The sequence below is a fragment of the Macaca mulatta genome, chromosome 1 (genome assembly GCF_049350105.2).
Source record: "Macaca mulatta isolate MMU2019108-1 chromosome 1, T2T-MMU8v2.0, whole genome shotgun sequence".
Lineage (NCBI taxonomy): Eukaryota > Metazoa > Chordata > Mammalia > Primates > Cercopithecidae > Macaca > Macaca mulatta.
In genome coordinates this window covers 59,428,560-59,448,979 of record NC_133406.1, presented here as the reverse complement: position 1 = coordinate 59,448,979, position 20,420 = coordinate 59,428,560, and the positions used below count along the sequence as shown (strand labels likewise).

General features: G+C 46.0%; 1 protein-coding gene and 1 long non-coding RNA gene across 9 annotated transcripts in view; one reads left to right on the top strand and one right to left on the bottom strand.

Moving 5' to 3' along the window:
* Positions 1-8,085, top strand: part of LOC144341046 (uncharacterized) — a 39,196-nt gene extending 31,111 nt beyond the window's left edge. Inside the window, exon 2 of the long non-coding RNA XR_013417610.1 lies at positions 7,399-8,085. This is a non-coding gene — a long non-coding RNA (uncharacterized LOC144341046). The remainder of the gene's footprint in view (positions 1-7,398) is intronic.
* The window catches only part of NAV1 (neuron navigator 1), a 280,821-nt gene that overhangs the window by 24,477 nt on the left and 235,924 nt on the right, over positions 1-20,420 (bottom strand). For 4 of the 8 annotated variants that reach the window (XM_015120319.3, XM_028852000.2, XM_078002582.1 and 1 more), the window contains 12 exons: positions 17,552-17,690; positions 16,800-17,097; positions 15,252-15,945; positions 14,251-14,697; positions 13,059-13,100; positions 11,850-11,998; positions 9,790-9,960; positions 8,634-8,686; positions 7,847-7,870; positions 7,658-7,735; positions 4,559-4,642; positions 3,849-3,960 (listed from right to left, as the gene is read on the bottom strand). In XM_015120319.3, the coding sequence (XP_014975805.3) occupies positions 3,849-3,960; positions 4,559-4,642; positions 7,658-7,735; positions 7,847-7,870; positions 8,634-8,686; positions 9,790-9,960; positions 11,850-11,998; positions 13,059-13,100; positions 14,251-14,697; positions 15,252-15,945; positions 16,800-17,097; positions 17,552-17,690 (2,291 nt within the window). Of the gene's footprint in view, positions 1-3,848; positions 3,961-4,558; positions 4,643-7,657; positions 7,760-7,846; positions 7,871-8,633; positions 8,687-9,789; positions 9,961-11,849; positions 11,999-13,058; positions 13,101-14,250; positions 14,698-15,251; positions 15,946-16,799; positions 17,098-17,551; positions 17,691-20,420 lie in introns of all 8 variants that reach the window. The other 4 variants (XM_028852003.2, XM_078002583.1, XM_078002586.1 and 1 more) reach the window with 2 other exon arrangements.

Sequence of the window (20,420 nt, the reverse complement as noted above, 5' to 3'; positions counted from 1 at the left end):
AAATGATAATACCTGAGATGCGCAAACTGCAGAAGGGAAAAGGTTGGCTTGTGTGTTTGTAAGTGGGGTGAAGGGGATGACTTTAATTTTGGACATATTAAGTTAGAGATATCTCTATGAGGTCAACTAAGTGGAAACATCCAGACGTGGTTGGAAGTAAAGGTCTGGAACTCAGGAGACTGATACGGATAGAAATACAGATTAAGAAGAGATTGTAAAACCAAATGAGCTGATAAGTGAGTCCAGCAAGTCTGCAGGATATAGGATCAATGTGCAAAAAAATCAATTGTATTTTTATACACTGGTAATCAATAACTCAAAAGAGAAATTAAGAAAACAATTCCGTTTACAGCAGCATAAAAACTAAGTTTAACAAAATAAGTGAAAGATTCATATACTGAAAACTGCAAAATATCACTGAAAAAAATGAAAGCATATTTAGTTAAAGGCATGCCTGTTCATGGATTAGAAGACTTAACATTGTTAAGAGGCAATACTCTCTAAATTGATACACAGATTCAATGCAATCCCTAGGAAAATTCAATCTGAGATTAACAAACGAATCCTAAAATTCACATGGAAATGCAAAGGACACAGAGTAGCCAAAACAATCTTGAAAAAGAACAAAGTTGGAGGACTCACACTTCCCAATTTCCAAACTTACTACAAAGCTACAGTAATAAAAACCATGTGGTACTGGCCAAGGATAGACATATGGAAGAATGGAATAGAACTGAAAGTCTAGGAAAGAAACCCATATATGTATGGTCAATTGATTTCCTAAAGAGTGCCAAGACAATTCAGGGGGGGAAAAATAGTCTTTTCAGCAAATTATGCTGGAACAACTAGACATCCTCATGTAGAAGAATGAAGTTGGACTGTCTACCTCATACCATGTACAAAAATTTACCAAAAATGGAACAAAGACCTAAAACTAAAAAAAAATTTTAGAAGGAATCCCAGGAGTAAGTCTTCATGACCCTGGATTAGGCAATAATTTCTTAGATACAGCACCTAAAGCACAAGCAGCCAAAGAAAAAAAATAGATAAATTATGCCTCATGAAAATGGAAAACTTTTGTTCTTCAAATAATATTTTCAAGAAAGCGAAACAGCAACCCATACAATGAGAGAAACTGTTTTTCAAATCATATGTCTGATAAGGGTCCAATATTCAGAATTATTAAAAAACTCTTAAGGCTCGACAACAGAAGACAACCTGATTTTAAAAATGGGCAAAGGATTTGAATAGACATTTCTCCATTAAGACATACAAATAGCAAATAAGCACATGAAAAGATGCTCAGTGTTCTTAGCCATAAAGAAAATGAAAATCAAAACCACAAAGAGATACTACTTCACACCCACTAAGATGGCTATTGCAAAAAAGAGGTAAGTGTTAGCAAGAATGTGGAGCTATAGGGCTGGGTGTGGTGGCTCATGCCTGTAATCCAGCACTTTGGGATGCTGAGGTGGGTGGATCACTGGAGGTCAGGAGTTCAAGACCAGCCTGGCCAACATGGTGAAACCCTGTCTCTACTAAAAATACGAAAAAAAAAAAAAATTAGCTGGGCGTAGTGGCAGGCACCTGTAATCCCAGCTTCTTGGGAGGCTGAGGCGGAAGAATTACTTGAACCTGGGAGGCGGAGGTTGCAGTGAGCCGAGATTGCACCATTGTACTCCAGCCTGGGCAACAAAGCGACACTCTATCTCAAAAAAACAAAAACAAAGAATATGGATATATTGGCACCCTCATATGCTGCTGATAGGAATGTAAAATGGTGCAGCTGCTCTGGAAAACAGCTTGCCAATTCGTCAAAAAGTCAAACATAGAGTTACCATATGACCCAGCAATTCCACTTCTAGGTATATACCCCAGAGAACTAAAAATGTATGTCCACACACAAACTTGTACATGAATGTTCATGGCAGCATTATTCATAATAGGCAAAAAGTGAGAACAACTCAATGCCTACCTAATCAACTGATGAATGGCTGAACAAACTGTGGTATATCTACACAATGGAATATTACTCAGTCACAAAAAGGAATGATACAACATAGATACCTAGTTGGGTCTTTTGTTTTTTTGTTTTTTCGTTTTTTTTTTTTTTTTTTTTGAGACTGAGTCTTGCCCTGTCACCCAGGCTGGATGGAGTGCAGTGGCGCAATCTCAGCTCACTGCAAGCTCCGCCTCCTGGGTTCACGCCATTCTCCTGCCCCAGCCTCCTGAGTAGCTGGGACTCCAGGTGCCCGCCACTATGCCTGGCTAATTTTTTGTATTTTTAGTAGAGACAGGGTTTCACTGTGTTAACCAGGATGGTCTCAATCTCCTGACCTAGTGATCCGCTCACCTCGGCCTCCCAAAGTGCTGGGATTACAGGCATGAGCCACCATGCCCCACATGGATGAGTCTTGAAAACACTTTGCTAACATGGTGAAACCCCATCTCTACTAAAAATACAAAAATTAGCCATGCGTGGTGGCATGCACCTGTAGTCCCAGCTACTCGGGAGGCTGAGGCAGGAGAATTGCTTGAACCCGGGAGGCAGGGGTTGTGATGAGCTGAGATCGCGCCACTGCACTCCAGCCTGGGCAACAGAGTGAGACTCTGACTCAAAAAAAAAAAAAAAAAAAAAAAAAAAAAGTAAAATAAGTACTAAAACTTGTAAGTTGGATTTTGGAAAAATGGGAGTCACTGGTGATGTTAGTGAAAGTGTTTTTGGTAGAATGATGGTAACAGAAGCGTAATTATAGTGGGGTTAAGTGTGAAAGGGAGGTGGAAAGGTAGGATCAACTGGAGGAAGGAAAGAAATAAGATTATAGTTAGAACAGAGATTGATACATCCTTCCCCTTTAAGATACAAGAGCCTTTGGCAGGTTTATAAGCAAAGAAGGAATGAATAGAGCCTAAGAGATCAGAGAGGTAGAAAAGGGCATGTGTGGCGTGGAGGGGGGTTGTATGGTTGCTAAAGAGGGCATCCTAAAACATTAGATAAGCGGTCACTCTTGGCCAGAAGGGATGGATCCTTCCAACAAAATGGAGACAAACAAATAAGTATTGGATGAATATAAACACATGCAGTGGGGAAGAGTAAATGGAGTTCTCTCTTGAAAATGTTCATTTTCTTAACTAAAGAGGGGGCCAAGGCTATGTTCAGAGTAAGGCAAGTCAGTGGGGAAATGAGGAGCTTGAAAAAATCAATGAAAGCTGGGAATCACTGATAGTGGAATAAAAAAGAAAACTGACTGTGGACAAGTAAGAGAACTGCCAAGGTATCTTGAAGACCTGATTGGAGTTAGAGACCACAGATTTTTGTGGCATCAGACTCCCATCCATCTTGACTTCCGTAGCAAAGCTTGACTGGTGACTAAACATCCAGGCTAACTTGCCATTTCAGCACCATATAACCTACGTGAACTTTAGTTGTTTCATTGGAAGAGTAGACTGCATCTCCCTTGGAGAACTAAAGTGAGGATCAAATTAGATTGTGTGTATGTGTATCTATGTGCATGTGTGTGGACATACAAGACATTTGCATAAAAATGTTAAGGGCTATTTTAATGATGGGCTTTGATGGCTCTTTGGCCCTGATGTAAAGGTTAAGTAGAGGACCCCTGGGGCTTACAGGTCTCCTCTACTAGCCTTCATCCCTTGGGAAGCTGGGGTCATGCCCCTGGTACTCCTCACTGACCAGTCCAGACATCACACTAAAGGGTATCTAAAGGCCCTCACCTTCTAGAGATTTGATATAGGACCTGGAATACTATAGGCCCAGATAAAAATCTGTAATACTCTTCCTTTCCTGCCACCCCTGTTCCCTCTCAATCTGTGGCTGGATGTCCTACCTTTGGGTGTGGTTTCTGAAGCATTAAGGGCTCCCTGAATGACTGCCTGGGCCTCAGAGTTCTTTTTCTTCAGAAAGTCTATGGTTTCTCGCAAATCCAGCAGCTCAGTGTCCTAAGAGAGAAATGAAAACAGCGTTGGCTGGGCACGGTGGCTCACACCTATAATTCCAGCACTTTGGGAGGCCGAGGTGGGTGGATCACCTGATGTCAGGAGTTCAAGACCAGCCTGGCCAACATAGTGAAACCTAGTCTCCACTAAAAATACAAAAATTAGCTGGGCGTGGTGGCAGGCACCTGTAATCCCAGCTACTTGTGGGGCTGAAGCAGGAGAATCGCTTAAACCCGGGAGGCAGAGGTTGCAGTGAGCCAAGATCGCACCAGTGCACTCCAGCCTGGGTGACAAGAACGAAACTCCGTCTTAAAAAAAAAAAAGAAAAGAAAACAGCATCATTAGTTGGGAGTAGCAGGAGCCCTTATGGTGTGTCAGGCAATGGGTGAGGCATTGGAATTCTACGAAACTTACAGAGAAGGGCAGGGAATTGGGATAAGGAATATGCTCACACTGTATTGGGGGCAGATTGAGAATCCAGGGTGATAGTGAGGTGGGGAGAAACTGGCAGCCATGAGCAAGAAGAGGTCAGCCTCAGCCTCTCTGTCCAGGAGAACCCCCTCACCGCACCCACCCCTCCCTCCCTCCCCAGGCCTCTCACCTTCTCCTCGGCCGTCTCTGCCAGGTGTCGCAGGCGGGATGTCATATTCACCAGGCTCTGCTCGAAAGCAGCCACTAGATTAGCCTGAAACAAACACAAAAAGAGATTGCTAAGTTGCATAAGGCTGGGTGAGAGGCAATGACTGACAATGGGAAATAGTTTTAACTGATTTCCTGTATCTCAGAGCTGACCAGTGCTGGCAAGCCTCTTGGTGGTTAAAAAATATTGACTTCCCTGAGCAGACAAAGGGGAAATCAAAGACATTTTCTGGTGTGAATTAGCTTCTCGAATAATGAAGCCAGGTTGAGGGTAGGGCAGGTTTTTGGAGGCTCTTGGGGACTTGAGATCTAAAACCCATCATCTACCAGAGGTAGGACTATCCCTCTGCTCTATGTGATATTTGGTGTGGCCAACTTGGTAGGCAGGCCATAGCCTCTGGGATCGTTCCTATTATTTTGGTTTAACTCCTGCATTGTGGAGTGGGCCGACCCCCATGACAAATAATCTCCTGGCAGAAATTATTTGGTGCATCTCTTCCTCCTCTGTTACTTCACCGCTTCACCCTTTCTTGCTTTGCATCTGCTCCTTGTTCCCAGATTCTCCGGGTTTACAGGGCTGGAAGGAAACTGCAGGGGCATTCCACCATTTGGCCACTAGGTGTCAGGTCTGTTTCATGAGGAGTGAAGGATACCAAAGGGCTCTCTAGGTAAGAGGCAGGCTAGTTCCGAAAGGTGCTGAGTGGAGGAGCTAAGGCCACTTGGTTTGGCATAGTTTGACCTCTAGTTGGCCAACTGGCTGCAAGATGGCAAGGTGAAGGGAATGAGGCCGGGGGCTAGAAAGGGGAGCACTCGGGGATGGAGAAATAGCCATCCTGAGACTATCTGAGCAAGTTGGTGACCCTAGCAAGAAGTGGGCATACTCTGGGCAGCTCCTTCATGCAGAGCTCTAGGAAATTGGTGGCACTCTCACGACTCCTGCTGGCTTACAATTCTCCCTCCCTGTTGGGTCAACTCTAGTTTTCATCTACTGCCCCACATGTTCGAAACCTACTTCATAGGACCAGGGCTAGAGGCAATCCCTTTGGTCCCGTTAGAGCCTCCTCTTGCACTTTTACTATAAATCTGTCAAGACCTGGGCTCTGAGGAGATTATAATATGTCACGACCTGCGCAGTTTCCTTTCACCCACTGTGCAGGGAACATCTGTCTTCTTGACCTCAGGTCTTCTCTGGTTTGCTTCTCTACATCCCTGTGTGTCTGCTTGTAGACTCCTTGTAGTCCCTGGAAGACTACTCACGAGAGGCCCCAAGAACCCCTGTATGCTTTTCTGTGTTGCCTTTCCCCATCCAGGGGACCCCTTTTGCTCTGGCTGGGCTTCCTCCCCCCTCTCCCCTACACTTCCTCTCCCTATGTTGACCCTTCCCCTAATCTCAACCCCAGACTAGGGTACCTGTAAGACCTCAGGGCTAAGCAGTGGTGCTGCAGAAAGGCTAGCATTTGAGAGGGGTAAAGTGGTCTGGGACCCTCCGTCTAGGGTGTGCCCTCAGCTTCAGTAGCTAGGAAGTTCCATGGAACATGACAGAAGTTTGGTTTGTAGTCAGGGAATCCTGAAGAGAGCTGTGGAACCTTCCTAGAGTCCCAGCATCCCATCTCCTGCTTGAGGGCAGGGTTCTGACCCTCAGCAAAAATCTGCCTTTAAGATGCAGAACCCACCATGTCTGGGTGTTTAGTTTGTTCTCTTAGCCAAATGGAACTTCCTGTTCTAAGAAAAATCACCCTCTAAATTCAATTTCTTGGCTCCAGCCCAGCCTTGACAGCATGGTGGCTGACAGATTGCAGTGTAAATGAATCAGACATAATAATGTTCTCTGCCTCCCTGGCGCCTCTCCCCCCCAGCATCTCCCAGACATGAATTTCCTGGGGTGTGCAGGACGTGACCCAGGCCTTTTGCTTTGGTGGGTGTGGCACAAGGGAGAGAAAAGATGGTTCTTGTTTATGTTACAATTCTTATGGGTCCCCCAAGAGTGGGAAAGAGTGCTTAACATGAGCTTCAGACAAACTGGTACAACCTATGAATTGAGGGTTTGGGAAAAGAGAATCAAGAGAGTAACTAGTGTGGCGAGGGAACTGCTGCTGAAATGTGTTGGAAACATTCAGAATCTTGGTGGAGATTCTTCTACCTAATTCTGAGGGATAGACCCCAGGCCTGACAGCTGGGTTCCCCAGAGAGGAAGGGCAGAGAGAAAACCAGAAACTACTGCGGAAATTGCAGACATGGTTACTTTTGTGCAAACACTTGGAAAGCTCCTGCAGATCCGGCTCAGCTGTTGTTTACAGCTTTGGGGGAAAATGGCTCTTATGTTCTCTGTTTGCAACTCAGTCACAGGGGAGAAACTACCACAGCCTGGTTAGAGGAGGTGGCTTCATTTCTCCCCATGTCACAGGGTAGAAAAACTAAGGCCTAAAGAAATAGACTCATTCTAAACAGAGGTACTGAGGGTAGAAACAAAGAATTCTAGCTCTCAACCTGAACCTCAGATTGTTTCTACCATCTGCCCAAGGAGACTACTCAGAAAAGGCAGTTGGGAATGAAGGAGTCAGACCAGAATGGGAGTTAGGTTTCTCAGTAGTGTCGTGGTCACCAGACAGAATTCTAATGACCAATTATGTGCCTGCACAGTTATGTGGCATGAACAAAGACATGAACACCCCCCAGGGCAGTGGAAAGGCTCTAAAAGCCCTATAATTATAATCCATAACTGCTTTTGTCCATGACCAATGGCAAGGTTGTTTCTGCCTCCATGCAGAACCACTGATAATCAATCTTCTTCTCTTTCTCTAGGGAGCTCAGCCCATCAGACATGAACTCATCCATACCTATTAATTAGAGTGGAAGCAAAATGGTTCTTCATAAAAGTTGAGCCTCAGAGAAGGGGAAGAACAATCCCCTAGTCTTCTGTCGTAAAGCTGTGAAGAAGACCCATGCCCTTGAAGTCTCAGTCCAGGTGATACCTTACCAGGTAATTTTCCTCCCTTGGCTGAACTTGTCTAACTATGGTCAGAATAACTGCCTTGATCTTTCCCTACTTCATGGCACTCACATTGGCAGAAAGCTGAGACGTCAAGGTGGCCACTTTTTCCTGGGATGATTCCAGTTCCCTACGAAGCTTCCGGATTTGCTGTAAAAGGAAGAGAAACACAAACTACTGGCTACAGAAGCTGTATAAGATTTGGAAGGAAAATGGGGTGCAGTGATGTCAACAAGCAGAGACAAAGGCTTTGCACCCTACCTCAGATTGCATCCTCTCCTCAGCCTGAAGAAGGGAGCACAGAAGGAGAGAAAGAGAGAGAAAGGAAGTAGTTACTATGGAGGTGAAGAAGTCAGGTCCCGGTGGCAGGGTAGGAAATGTGAAGAAGCATGACTCAGAGGTGCAGAGAGGCTGAAACTCTTGTTTCCTGGCCCTGGCTCCTCACAGGACTCGGCTCAGATCTATACTAGGGTTTCAATAAAATATTTATTTGGAGCTCATCTCCAGCAAACTTTGTCATTGCCAAAAAGGCTAGGAAATGAGACTTTGGTCGGTTTGAGAACTAACAGTTATTGCCAGCAACTTGGAGTAAAGAATTAGGGGCAAAATAAATCTATGAATCAAGAAATGCCTAATAGCCAAATGCTGTGGCTGGCGCCCCACAATAAACACTTGGTCACTTCTAGGGTTCTGGAGTCTGGGTCCTAGAAACCTATTCATCTCACCTTGCCATACATGCTTCCCATCTACCATGGCACAGAAAGGGCTTGCTAACATGGGGATTCTCCATTTTTCAAAGGAGGGCAACAAAAATCACCAGACTTGCTCAGGAGCTGGTGGCGGGGTCAGAAAGACCATGGAGGTCCTGAGGCAGCCAAGTCAGTGCTACAAGCTCTAGGTGCCTCCCCCACTCCCACCCCAATGGGTACAGTGAAGAGAGAGCAGTGCCCCCATTCCCCGCCCAGTTATCCAACTCCAAGGAGGTTCTAGGGAGCATGGGATGGTAGAGGAGAGGGGATGAGAGGGGAAGAGAAGTTAATGCTCTTACTGAGGAGTAGGTGGAGGAGGCACTGGAGGCCAGGGACAGCACTGAGCCGTGAACTGAAAGAGAAGGAGAACACAAAGAGTTAACAGTGGGTTCCAGGGACAAGGGGTTTTTGGAAGACCCCCTGAGGCAAGACTTTGGATTATGATTCTGGAGGGCATCTGGAGCAAACAGAAAGAACAGAGTAGGGAACCCAACTGGCATCAAAAGAGCCCAAAGCAAGGTCTTGAGTCGAGCTAGCCTCCTCTTTCAGCCTACATTCTCTGGCAGCCTGGGTATGTCAGTCCCTTGCTCAGTCTGCTCTGAGGGGCACAGGGTTTCAGAGAAGGGAAAGGAGACTTTCATGGATAGTCATCATCTTATCTTCCCAGTCAGGAAAGCACTTTAGCCGCAGGAGAGGGGAGTTTCTCATCAGATTTGCTCAGAACAAATACTGCAATTCTGCCCACGCCTCCTCCTCTCAGTACTGGGGGATGTACTTAGGATCTTGGGGATCATTCAGATGAAAACAATATTTAAGTGAGGAATAGTCATTCTGATTATTCAGTAGAACCTACGGTGAGAACTAAAGCATGTCTGCAGCAGATGCCTCCTGGAATGACCATCTTGAAAATAATAATGGGAGATCTAAGCTGCCATAAGCCTGGTCTTCTAGCTCTGATCAATAGTAATACCCAGATCACCACCAACAATCAGATGGCCCTCCCTGGTGCTCATCTTTGGAACATTTTTGAAAGAGGAATGAGATGCCTAATTATTTGTAAGGATTTATTAAGAGCTACTATTATGTCCTGTTTTCTTTTCATATATTTGAGAGACTGTGGGGAGGAAAGACTATGGCTAGAATGAGGAGGAGAGAAGCTGTGGTTTTCAGAGCATCCTGAGGCGTGCCATTTAACCCTTCCATGCTCAATTTCCCTCCCCCAGCCCCAGTGATGGATGCTCCATCCCAATGCCCCAGTGCTAGGTGTGCCACCCAAGGTTTCTGGGCCCCCAGACCCTTCAAAGGGATGGGGAGAAAAAACTGAAATGGCCCAACTTGATGTTCTGTGAATCATATGTGTGTGTGTGGTGGTGGGAGTGGTGGGAGTGGAGGTGGTGGGTGAGGGGACCCAGCAGAGCTGGAATGAGCGTGAACCGCGCTGGCATGAAGTCTCACCATCATCCGTGGGGTCTCGGAAGGATCCTGACCGAATCATTCCCTTGGGTCTCTCGGCCAGGGACAGGGTGCTCCCCATTTGGGAGCCGCTGTACAGCTCGAAGGCCGCCTCGTGGGTGGGGATGCTGTTGGAGCGGGTGATTCTTGGCGTGGTGGCCGCAGTGGGACTCACTGGAAGGACAGAGGGAAGGGGGATAGGAGAGGGAGCAGGAGGGCAGGAAAAGAGGCAGGGTCATCAGCTCTCCGGGCCCTTGGGGGATGGAGCACCGGGAGCATGAGAGGCAAATGGGGAGAGGGCAGGAGAGGAAGGGGCAGGTGCAGTGGTGGGAGTGTGCAAGCAGCTGGTGGTTAGGAGCGGGGTCCCTCCTGGGGAGATCAAGCCCTAATGGAGAAGGACCCTGCTGTCTGGAATAAAGACCTTCCCTCAACCCTGCCTGCCTCAGAGTTGTTGCTTTTGAAGGTTAGGCTGGGGGCCTGGCAGCTTTTCCGAGACCTTCACATCACTCGGATGTGCTGATGAAAATGAGATGCTGTGGTTCTCTAAAACAAAACTGCCAGCTCAGGAGGACTGAAAATTCAAACCAAGAGCCAGATCTGAATGATGAAAAAGAACCAGCTAGAGAAGGGGGCTGGGCTACAGGATTCAGTGGCCTTGGCACTGTGGAAGGGCATGAGAATCTCCCCACAAAGTAGTGTCACTCTAAGTGACTGGGTTGGCTCTAAAGCATCAAGAAACATGGCCCTCTTTGCCTAGCATTGCCCTGGCTTGAAGGTCAGATGGACAGAGCAGGTGAAAGTGTCAGGTAAGGCTTGTGGAATGTGCTTTGAAGCTGGGCTCAGCTGAATCCTGTTAACCTGAAGATGCCTTACCCCTTTGCCCCTTGTTGGGATTACAGCCTTTCAGGGTTTCATACCCACAAGGAGCTCCCTTGTCTATTCTTCTGCCTCCATACAGGCAGGTGGATGTCTAATCTGTCCATAAAGACCTGTGCAGAAGAAGATGGCACACCTCTCTGTTGACTTTTTCAAATTCCTAAGGTAATTATTGCTTAGCCCAGCCCCTCATTCTACAGCACAAATGCAATTCTTCTTATTTGGTCTTCAATGGAGATAGAGAAAAAGCTGGCCCCATCTTCCGTTTAGTAGCCCTTCAGAGGCCAGATGATCCTGTCTGAAGAATGGTTCTTTTCCCTAGGCCAAGTGATCCCAATTCCTAGTCTTTCCTCAAATTCCCCACAGTCATTGCATGGGTGTGTTACAGGTCCTTGTCTTTTTATTAACTGATTTCTTTTACTCAGCTGAAAGAAGAGATGGATTTAAAGAGATGCAGCAAGCAGATAACAGGCCTATCCCAGGCACTGTTCCTGAATGGGTTCCTAGTAGGTCAATCATGGCGTACTGCTTCCCAGAACTGGGGCTGGTGTGCTTCTGTGCTAGGCCAGACTGTATCTGAGACTTCCTGTCCTCCCTGTCTCCAAGTCACTTCCTTATTTCCTAGCTCTCCTTTCTCCCTAGGCTTTAGGAAGGGTGTGGCCAGGACACATCTTAGTCAGCCCTGCCTTCAGGGTTAGGATGGACTGGGCTCAGCCAGAGCAGTTGAGGAATCTGGACTTGGCTGAGTTTGGAGGCAGATCTTGTCCTTGGCAATCAACAACCTTTCCCTCCTTCCTCCCCATCGGCCTGACATTTCAGTGTTGCCCTCTCATTAGCTGGCCCTAGGAGCACTGGGTGTGGTGGCTCCTTTCTGGCAGTTCAATATGCCTGCTCTTGCACTGGTTTGATCTCTGGGCTTTGGGTTACAGCTTTTCCATGCCACCATTCAGGTTCTCTGATGCTAAAAGGATCCTACAACTTGTGCCCAGGGGCAACTTTTCAGTTTAGGATCTTGAAGTACTCTACCTTCAGTCTTACTTAGGGTGGATAAACTGAGGCACCATGAAACAACCCAATAGAGCATGAGTCAAATATGAGATAAAACCCAAAGCCCACCTGCCTTGCCTCACCCTGCAAGGTGGCCCCTGCTTCACACCATGCCACAGTGAGTGACTGAAAACACTAACCTATGTTGGTAAGTTGGCCCTTTGCACTCAAAGACATGGGAAGTGCAGGGGGAGAAGGCAGCTCTGACTGGTCATCGGATTCAGGCAGCCCACCAATGGTATGGGAATGTCGCCTCTCCTTGGTCTCCTCCTGGGACTGAAGCTGGTACCTGTAGGAGGCAGCACAAGTATTCAATCTGGGACTAGCAAGTGCGGTCAGAGGTTTAGTTGGTGCGGAGGGTGTCTGAACTAGGCTGGAGCCAGGAGATTCTGAAAGCAGGACACGGAAAAGAGAAAGGGGTCAGGGCTGCTCAAGGAGGGAGGAAGAGGTGGCAACTCAGCCTCCTCTCCCAGACCATCCAGAGGGTGTGGAAGGCTTAGCAGGTATTCCCGTGAGGGTTCCTGAGGTGGGGGCAGAAATGATGGAGGAGGCATTAGAACTTCTCAGAAGTTCAGGACAGAGTCTTATGATTCTACGTGTGGGCTTTCAAGTTGCAAGAGTCGGTCAGGCACAGTGGCTCACGCCTGTAATCCCAGCACTTTGGGAGGCTGAGATGGGTGGATCACTTGAGGTCAGGAGTTCAAGACCAGCCTGGCCAACATGGTGAAACCCCCATCTCTACTAAAAATACAAAAATTAACTGGGCATGGTTGTGCACAGCTGTAACCCCACCTACTTGGGAGGCTGAGGCAGGAGAATCACTTGAATCTGGGAGGTGGAGGTTGCAGTGAGCTGAGATTGTGCCACTGTACTCCAGCCTGGGTGACAGAGTGAGACTGTCTAAAAAAAAAAAGTTGCAATAGTTGCCACCCAAATAACAACTCAATGCTGTCAGAACAATGGATGACCAGGTAGGTCCTGCCCCTAGCCCAGCTGAGTGACCAAAGAGGCAGGCTGTTCTCTCTCATACTTTTAGGGAGGAAAATTACAGAGATGAAGCTCAGCCAGGATTGGGATGGCATAGGCTAGTACAGGTAAGTGCATGACTCCCGTGTGCAGACTTGTTTCTCCCCTGTCACCAAAAAAAGAACACTCACTGTAAAAGTTGACTCACATAATGTTAAGCTTGGGCAGGGTGCTAGGTGGTACTTGTATGGGACAACATACAAATGATTCAGCTAAAAGGGTGACTAAATTCATGACTGGAGCCTGGGACAGGTTGAGATATGATTTTTCATACATACCAGGAGTCCCATTTATAGGGAAGAAAAAACACATTAAAGGGTTACCTGAGCCCTTTCTTGGGAAGAGTGTTCCGATCCCGCTGGTTACTGTGGAGATAAAAAAAAGAGAAAGAGAGAGAAGCATGTGGGTCCATCTTAGGAACTAGAGTTTAGGACCACTGCTGTGAGGTATGCAGACCCTAGATGCAGGACATCAAACTATGACTCCCTTTAGCTCTAGAAACCAAGAGATAGCTATAGCCTGCTTCTTGGCTTACAACTTGGGAAATTTATCTGAAATATTAAATGCTTTTTCTCCGATTGGAAATTAAGGCATGGTTAGCTATTTAAAAGATCATATTATGGCGTAGTCGCAGCTCTCGGGAGGCTGAGGCAGGAGGATTGCTTAAGCCAAGGGGTTTTGAGTCCAGTCTGGGCAACACAGTGAGACCCCATCTCAAAAACAAAAAAATAGATCATATTATGGCAGGTAAAAACTACCATATAGGTAGTTTGATAACCTTGGCATGTAGGGGGAAGGGAGGAGAAAACTAGGATGTGAAATAAAAGAAAATATTTTGGGCAGCCAGGCGCGGTCGCTCACGCCTATAATCCCAGTACTTTGAGAGGCTGAGGTAGGCGGATCACTTGAGGTCAGGAGTTCAAGACTAGCCTGGCCAACATGGTGAAACCTGGTCTCCACTAAAAATACAAAAATTAGCCAGGCATGGTGGCAAGTGCCTGTAATCCCAGCTACTTGGGAGGCTGAGGCAGGAGAATTGCTTGAACCTGTGAGGCAGAGATTTCAGTGAGCTAAGACTGTACCGTTGCACTCCAGCCTGAGCAACAAGATGAAACTTCCCCTCCTTTTTTTTTTTCCCTTCCACAACCAGTTGTTAGATGGATATTCTAACTAACTTTTGAGATGAAACTTCATCTCAAAAAAAAAAAAAAGATTTTGGACTAGGAAGCAAAAGCTCTGGATGATAGGTTAACCTGATTATGAGATCTTGGATAAGTCATTTAACTTCTTTGTGCACAAGTTTCTCCATCTGTAATATAATAATAATAATTTAAAAACAAAAATACATCTTACCTATCTCATAGAGTTGTTGTGAAGCAAATTAAATTACTTAATATATGTGGAAAAAATGTCAAAAGTCACACAATGGCAATAAAATATAGGATAGTATTGCCAATGGCAAAATGAGCTCAAGACACCGAGACAGGTTGAGGTTCTGCTGTCTTGTCTACCTACCTGTCCAGTTGCCCAGCTCTGGGGCTTCCACTCCAAGTCAGCTCTTCCGTCTCTTCCTCTGGGGGAGCAGCAGTGGGAGCAGGTGGGGTGGGGACGGGAGTACTGCTGGGGAAGGCACTGGGCAGGCTCATTGGCATCTGGAGGGACTCCATGCTCCTGTGCAGGCCTGAGAGTTTGGGGTACATGCGAGTCTCTTTTGGCACACTGAAACCACTCATTAGCTCCAGGCCCTGGGAGAAGCTGGCTGAGTTAATATTGAGGATGGGTGCTGGACTGGGGGTGAAGCAGGAAGGGAGAGGGCCCCCGGATGCTGAGCTTGTAGCATGCAGATCTGGGACCTTTGAAGCATGGGTGGTATCACTGGATGATGGTAGATCCAGACTATTGGAGTTGACCTTGTCAAGATTGGCTAGTGAGGGTGGTTTGACAAAGCTCTTCGCTGTGGCCCTGAGAGAAGATCAAACAAAATATTTAGAATAACAGAATTACAGACTGAGAGGCAGATAGGACCTTAAAGAAATCCTATCCAGTCTTGTTTTCTGCCTATTTGCTAAGCACAGAGACTTATCCTAATGCTGTTGTGAAATACAATGCAAGGAAATCTGACTTGGGGCACAACTTGGGGCACATTCAGCTTAGATAATGGGGCCAGCATATGCACATGGGAGATACAAGTGAATTTATGCAAATAGGTATATATGTGTAAATAAACAGTAAAATCACCCATACAAGTGCTGAAGACATGGTAAGGGTTGATCAGAGAATAGTACAAATGAGCTAAGTTTTGAATACAGTTTTGAAAGAGGGATTCAGTCTTTCAGAACTTTCAGAAACAAGATTCTTTCAGAACCATGGCATACAGGGGAGAGGTGGGAAAGAGCCATGCAAAGGCCTAGAGACAATGGTGGATAGGCCATGCTTCATCTAGTCCAAGGAGAGCAGAGATATGCAAAAGAATGACAAAGCAAACAGACAAGGAGGCAATTGCCCGCATTGGGTACCTGAGAGGGGTTGGTGGCAGCTCTGCCAGCTTGGTGGCTGTGGGGTGGCTTGCTTGGTTCTTGGGAGTACTTTCTGGGGAGCCAATACTCTTCAAGGAGATGTTGTCTGAGTCCAAGGCCACTGCCTTGGCTTTGGCCTTCTCCTTTTCCCGATCTGTCTGATTGACAGGGGCTGGAGTGGTCCGCCCACTGGCTACCTTGGTAGGCTCCTTCAGTCTGGAAGGTGTAAGGCCTCCCTGCTTGGTGCTGAGGAGGCTGGGGTCAATGCTGCTGCTCACAGGGCGAGGTCCACCCCGCCCGCCGGTCACGCTCATAGAACTGGATTTGGCTGGCCGGGGCAGACTGCGGTACTGGATGTTAGAACGGGCTCCAGGAGCCAGGAATCCTGGCTCTGCACTGTTGGACACATCTAAGCTAGTCTTGCGCCCATTTACTGGCTTGACAGGGATGCCTGAGGACTTCTGGATCTTGCTGAGAGTGGCTGAACCACCGGTTTGCATGACGGTGGCTGTGCCTGTGGCAGGAGGAGGCTTCTTGTAGCCAAAGGATCCCGAAGTGGCGGGGCGAGCAATGCCTGAGGGGGGCTTCTTAGCATCACTCAGGCGGTCCCGACCAGCATCAGAGGAGGAGCGTTGGAGCCCAGTATTCTTCACTGCAAGCTTACCCTTGTCTGTAGCTTTGCCCTCAGGTTTGCCTGCAAGAGGACAGGAAATGAGATAAAAGCTGAAACTGAGCAGTATCTTAAAAAACCATCCTTTTCTTTCCCTCCATGGGTGAAGGGAACATTGTAGAATTTTAGAGGCCTAAATATGGGTAAACAGGTACAAGATAAGCTGATAAAGTTTCTTGTCTGAAAGACTCTGGCTGGGAGGTGTGGGGAGGCTAGGAATTTTTTTTTGTTTTGCTCCCAGAGTAGAATGGTCCATTTTGAATAAAATGGCAGAGGCAAACACAAAGATGATCAAGAATATCCATCTAACAACTGGTTGTGGAAGGGGAAAAAAAAAAGGAGGGGAAGCAAATGGAATAGAGTATGACAGTATCTCTTGGTAATTAGAGACTTGAGGAAAATGTTGATTAAGGCTAAAAGTTACCCAAGGGGCCAACTTTGGGGCACTATAACTCTCTTGCTGTAGCCACTTTATTTATTGTTTTCTTAGGATCTTTCTGAGATGTCAAGCAATATCTTATGAAGATAAGTACCTCGAGTGACTAACTTGGGAGAAAGAAGAAAGCACTGGAAGTGTTTGGAAGGAGGTCAAACTAGTCTCTAAACATAATATACTCCCTCCTGCACCTCATATTAATTGGGATTTTGGCCCAGTCACTTAACCTCTTTGAGTTTCTGTTTCTTCCACATTTGTAAAATGGAAATAATAACACCCATCTTTCCTAACTCACAGGACTGTTTTTAGACCAGATAAGATAATGTATGTTAAAGCACTATGCACATGTTTGCTATCATCCTATGGGTTAATGACCACTAAGAAGAGGAGCAACCAAAGAACTAGGTCTTTGCCCTTGTACCTTCCTTTATCCCAGGCTCACCTGCGACTTTGAGGGCACTCTGGGCAGTGTGAGTGATGGGGGAAGTTACAGCCACAGGTGGGGTCTTGCCCTTCTTCAGGGAACCAGGGTGTCCCAGGCTGATGGGCTTTTTCAGTTCTCCACCCTTGGATGAATCATCACAGCTCTCAGGCCGCTCCCTCCGCCACTTAGAAGTCCCAGGTTCCATCTTCAGGCTACCACTGTCGTACTCCAGTTTTTTAGGGGCCTTCTCCTCTGACTCACTAAACCAGCTCAGCCCACTTTCTGCCAGTGAGCGCTTCTCTGAGTCTGTGCGTAGCTAAAGAAAAGAGAAAAAGGCAGGGGGAGATATTTATATGCAAATGGGGGACTGGATAGCTGACAGGATTGATTTTAGTTAGTACCTGGCTCTGCTCATCCCAGAGTATTACGTCAACTGAGGGTTTCTACCTATACCCCTAGGGTTTCCAATAACAGATGGCATGTATCTCTGGGTTTCTTTTTCTTCTCCAGTTGGAATAGCTCTTACATGTATCACTCTAGATTGGTGTAGGCACTAAGTATAGACAATATGACAACATCTGATGTCTTGTGAGTAGCCTTAGCTTTTTTTTTGGGAGAGGGTGGGGGCAGCTCTAAAATGACCTGGCCAAAGGCCTATGAGAACCAATCCCTTGGAGTGGGTGTGTATGTGCAACCCCATACACAGACAATGCCGTTTGCCCTGTGGTTCATCTTGAGATGGCAGTTTGGATGTTTGCAAACTCACGTACCACTATTGTTGAGTTCCTGCGAGAAGCAGTGGGAGTAGTTGGGAGGGAGTTGAGTGAGGAGCTAGCATTGAATTCTTCTGAACTGAGATTGTCTGAGGCATCGCTGAGTCCACTGCTGATGGAGCTGCTTTCATCCCAGCTACAGGACAGGAGAGATGAAGGTTAGTGGTTAAAACAGAAGCCCAGGCAAAAAATAAATGTTTCACATTGATGCAAGAATGACTCTGTACCAGTATTTAGGCTAGCCAAAAGGAGAAAACCTGGGGGTTTATCCTGGGTTTGCCAGCAACTCAAAGTGTGACTTAAACTGCCTTGTAATTTGGTGATGTTCTTTTACAAAAGGAAGAGACTCTGTCTTTATCTGGCAAGAGAAAACGTTGTATCTCCTTAACAGAAAGGTATATTATAAAGGCAAGGTAATTTTTGGATCAATCTAGTTATACAAACCAATTTCCTCTCCCTGTAAACAACCTCCATTCTTAAAATTACCATATCTTTGTTCATTTTTAGATGTGTTCTGCATCTATTCTCCCCTTCCTTTTCTAAAAATGTCTATAACTGGTAATGAGGCCCAGAAAAAGATTTCTCTTTTCTAGAACCTCTTAGACTTTTATCATTTCTCATTGCGCCTCCGTTTATGCAGTTCATCCTATCCTGGGATCGGGTCCTGCTTCTAAACAGAACATTCTGTCTTCTGGTAAGTGAACCAAATTTAAGGTGCTGAGGCCATGTAGAGGGGCCAAATTTGTGCTGAATGGATTCATTTCTCTGCCAATTGCTTGGAATATCAGGTTTGTGGTATTAGGGAGATACTACTGTTAAACATCTTTATCTGTAAACATCTGTATCCAAGAATGCTATTTCATGCACTAAGTGAACTTACTGCAACCTCCATGTCTTTGTAGCTTGAGCTCTACAACATTCCTTTGGCTGTTATTTTTTTTTTTGAGACGGAGTCTTGCTCCGTCGCCCAGGCTGGAATGCAGTGGCGCAATTACGGCTTGCTGCGACCTCTTTTTCCCAGGTTCAAGCAATTCTCCTGCTTCAGCCTCTAGAGTAGCTGGGATTACAGGCACCCACCACCACACCCAGCTACTCTTTTTTTTTTTTTAAGTAGAGACAGGGTTTCACCATGTTGGCCAGGCTCCTCTCGAACCCCTGACCTCAAGTGATCCACCCGCCTCGGCCTCCCAAAGTGCTGGGATTATAGGCGTGAGCCACCGTGCCTGGCCTGGCTGTTCATTTTTGGGCTTAACAAGTTTCTGTCAGAAAGTTTACCCTTAACCTCAAAACTAAATAGCCTCCTCTACCATTTATATTAATTTCCTCTTATTCTATCTTTGTTTGCTATTCACATGTTTCTTTTCAATCACACGCATTGTTTTCTAAGCTCAAATTCTGTCTCCTATAAACTTTCTTCAAAGGTCCTGTTTTCCAAGTCTTTCCAATTCCTTTTGGACCTTAAAAATTTCTTCAGATTTCACTCAAGTTTTAGAGCCTAAAACTGAACACAGAAGTTCAGTAAGACTGCTATACAGGAGTAGCTGTGCCGGTAGGAATTAACTTCTAAATCCTTGTTATCTGTGTTCAGAGTAGGTTTGTTTATCAGCTTTGCATATGTGCAAGGACTAAAAGGCTGAAGACTTTTTTGTGTGAATTAGCTGGTTATCTGAAAAAAATTTTCTTTTTGATTTATTTTGAGTTTCATATCATGGAACAAAAATCAGACATACAAGTCATCTAAGTGGTTGGCCCAGATCTCAGTTGGCTCTCTCTAATTCATGTGCTGGGAATAGGAAAGTGGGTGGTTTGGACATTTTGGCTTTGTTGCTCTGTAGTGATTTATCCAAATACATTGAGAAAGAGCAAAGAAACCATGGGGATTAGAACACACTACAGAGTTCTTTAAATTTTACGACTATGAAATATAGCCATTATTGAATGACAATCAACCTCCTCCCCGCTTCCCCTCCTGATATATGTTAAATCTCACATTTGTCCTGGGCTAAGATGTCGTACCCCCTCACTTTGTAGAGAAGGAATACTGAGGAAAGATCAATGCTGATTTTATGGTCCTATCAGCTCTTCTGGGTCAAGATAAGATCTCTGGCAAGCAAGCAAACAATTCTCAGCATGTTCTCTAAGTCAAAGACAGAGGAAGCTTGTAGCACTGAATCTTTCATCTGAGATTAATTATTGGTAATCAAGGTTGTGAGGCAAAGAAAGCTCTTATGGAAGGACCCTTGCAAAAAGAGGATTGCTGCAGCTCAGAAATCCAAAAGAAACCTTCCTTTGCCCCACATTTATGGAAAGTTTAATAATGAAATGGGGGAGGGGGATTTATATTCTAGGAGAGCATTTGGGTCCTCCTTGCTCAAAAGACATTCCTTCCCAAGTTCTTTTCCTGTAGTGAGGAAGTGTAAGCCTAGAATTACCAAGGAAGCTTGGCTAGAGGATTTAAATACTTCCTAGCAAAATTCTTTTGCAAGTTCTGAAGAAAAGGAAAATTCTGTTGTCATGACACGAAAGTTAAGCATCTCCAGTGGAGATGCTCCTTTGAAGACAGCATAGTTTCTTTCTTTCTTTTTGAGACAGTCTCACTGTGTCACCCGGGCTAGAGGGCAGTGGCACAATCTTAGCTCATTGCAGCCTTCGCCTCCCAGGTTCAAGTGATTCTTGTGCCTCAGCCTCCCGAGTAGCTGGGATTACAGGTATGCAATTATTTGTATTTTTCACCATGTTCGCCAGGCAGGTCTCCAACTCCTGGCCTCAAGTGGTCCACCCACCTCAGTCTCCAACTCCTGGCCTCAAGTGATCCACCCGCCTCGGCCTTCCAAAGTGCTGGGATTACAGGTGTGAGCCACTGCGC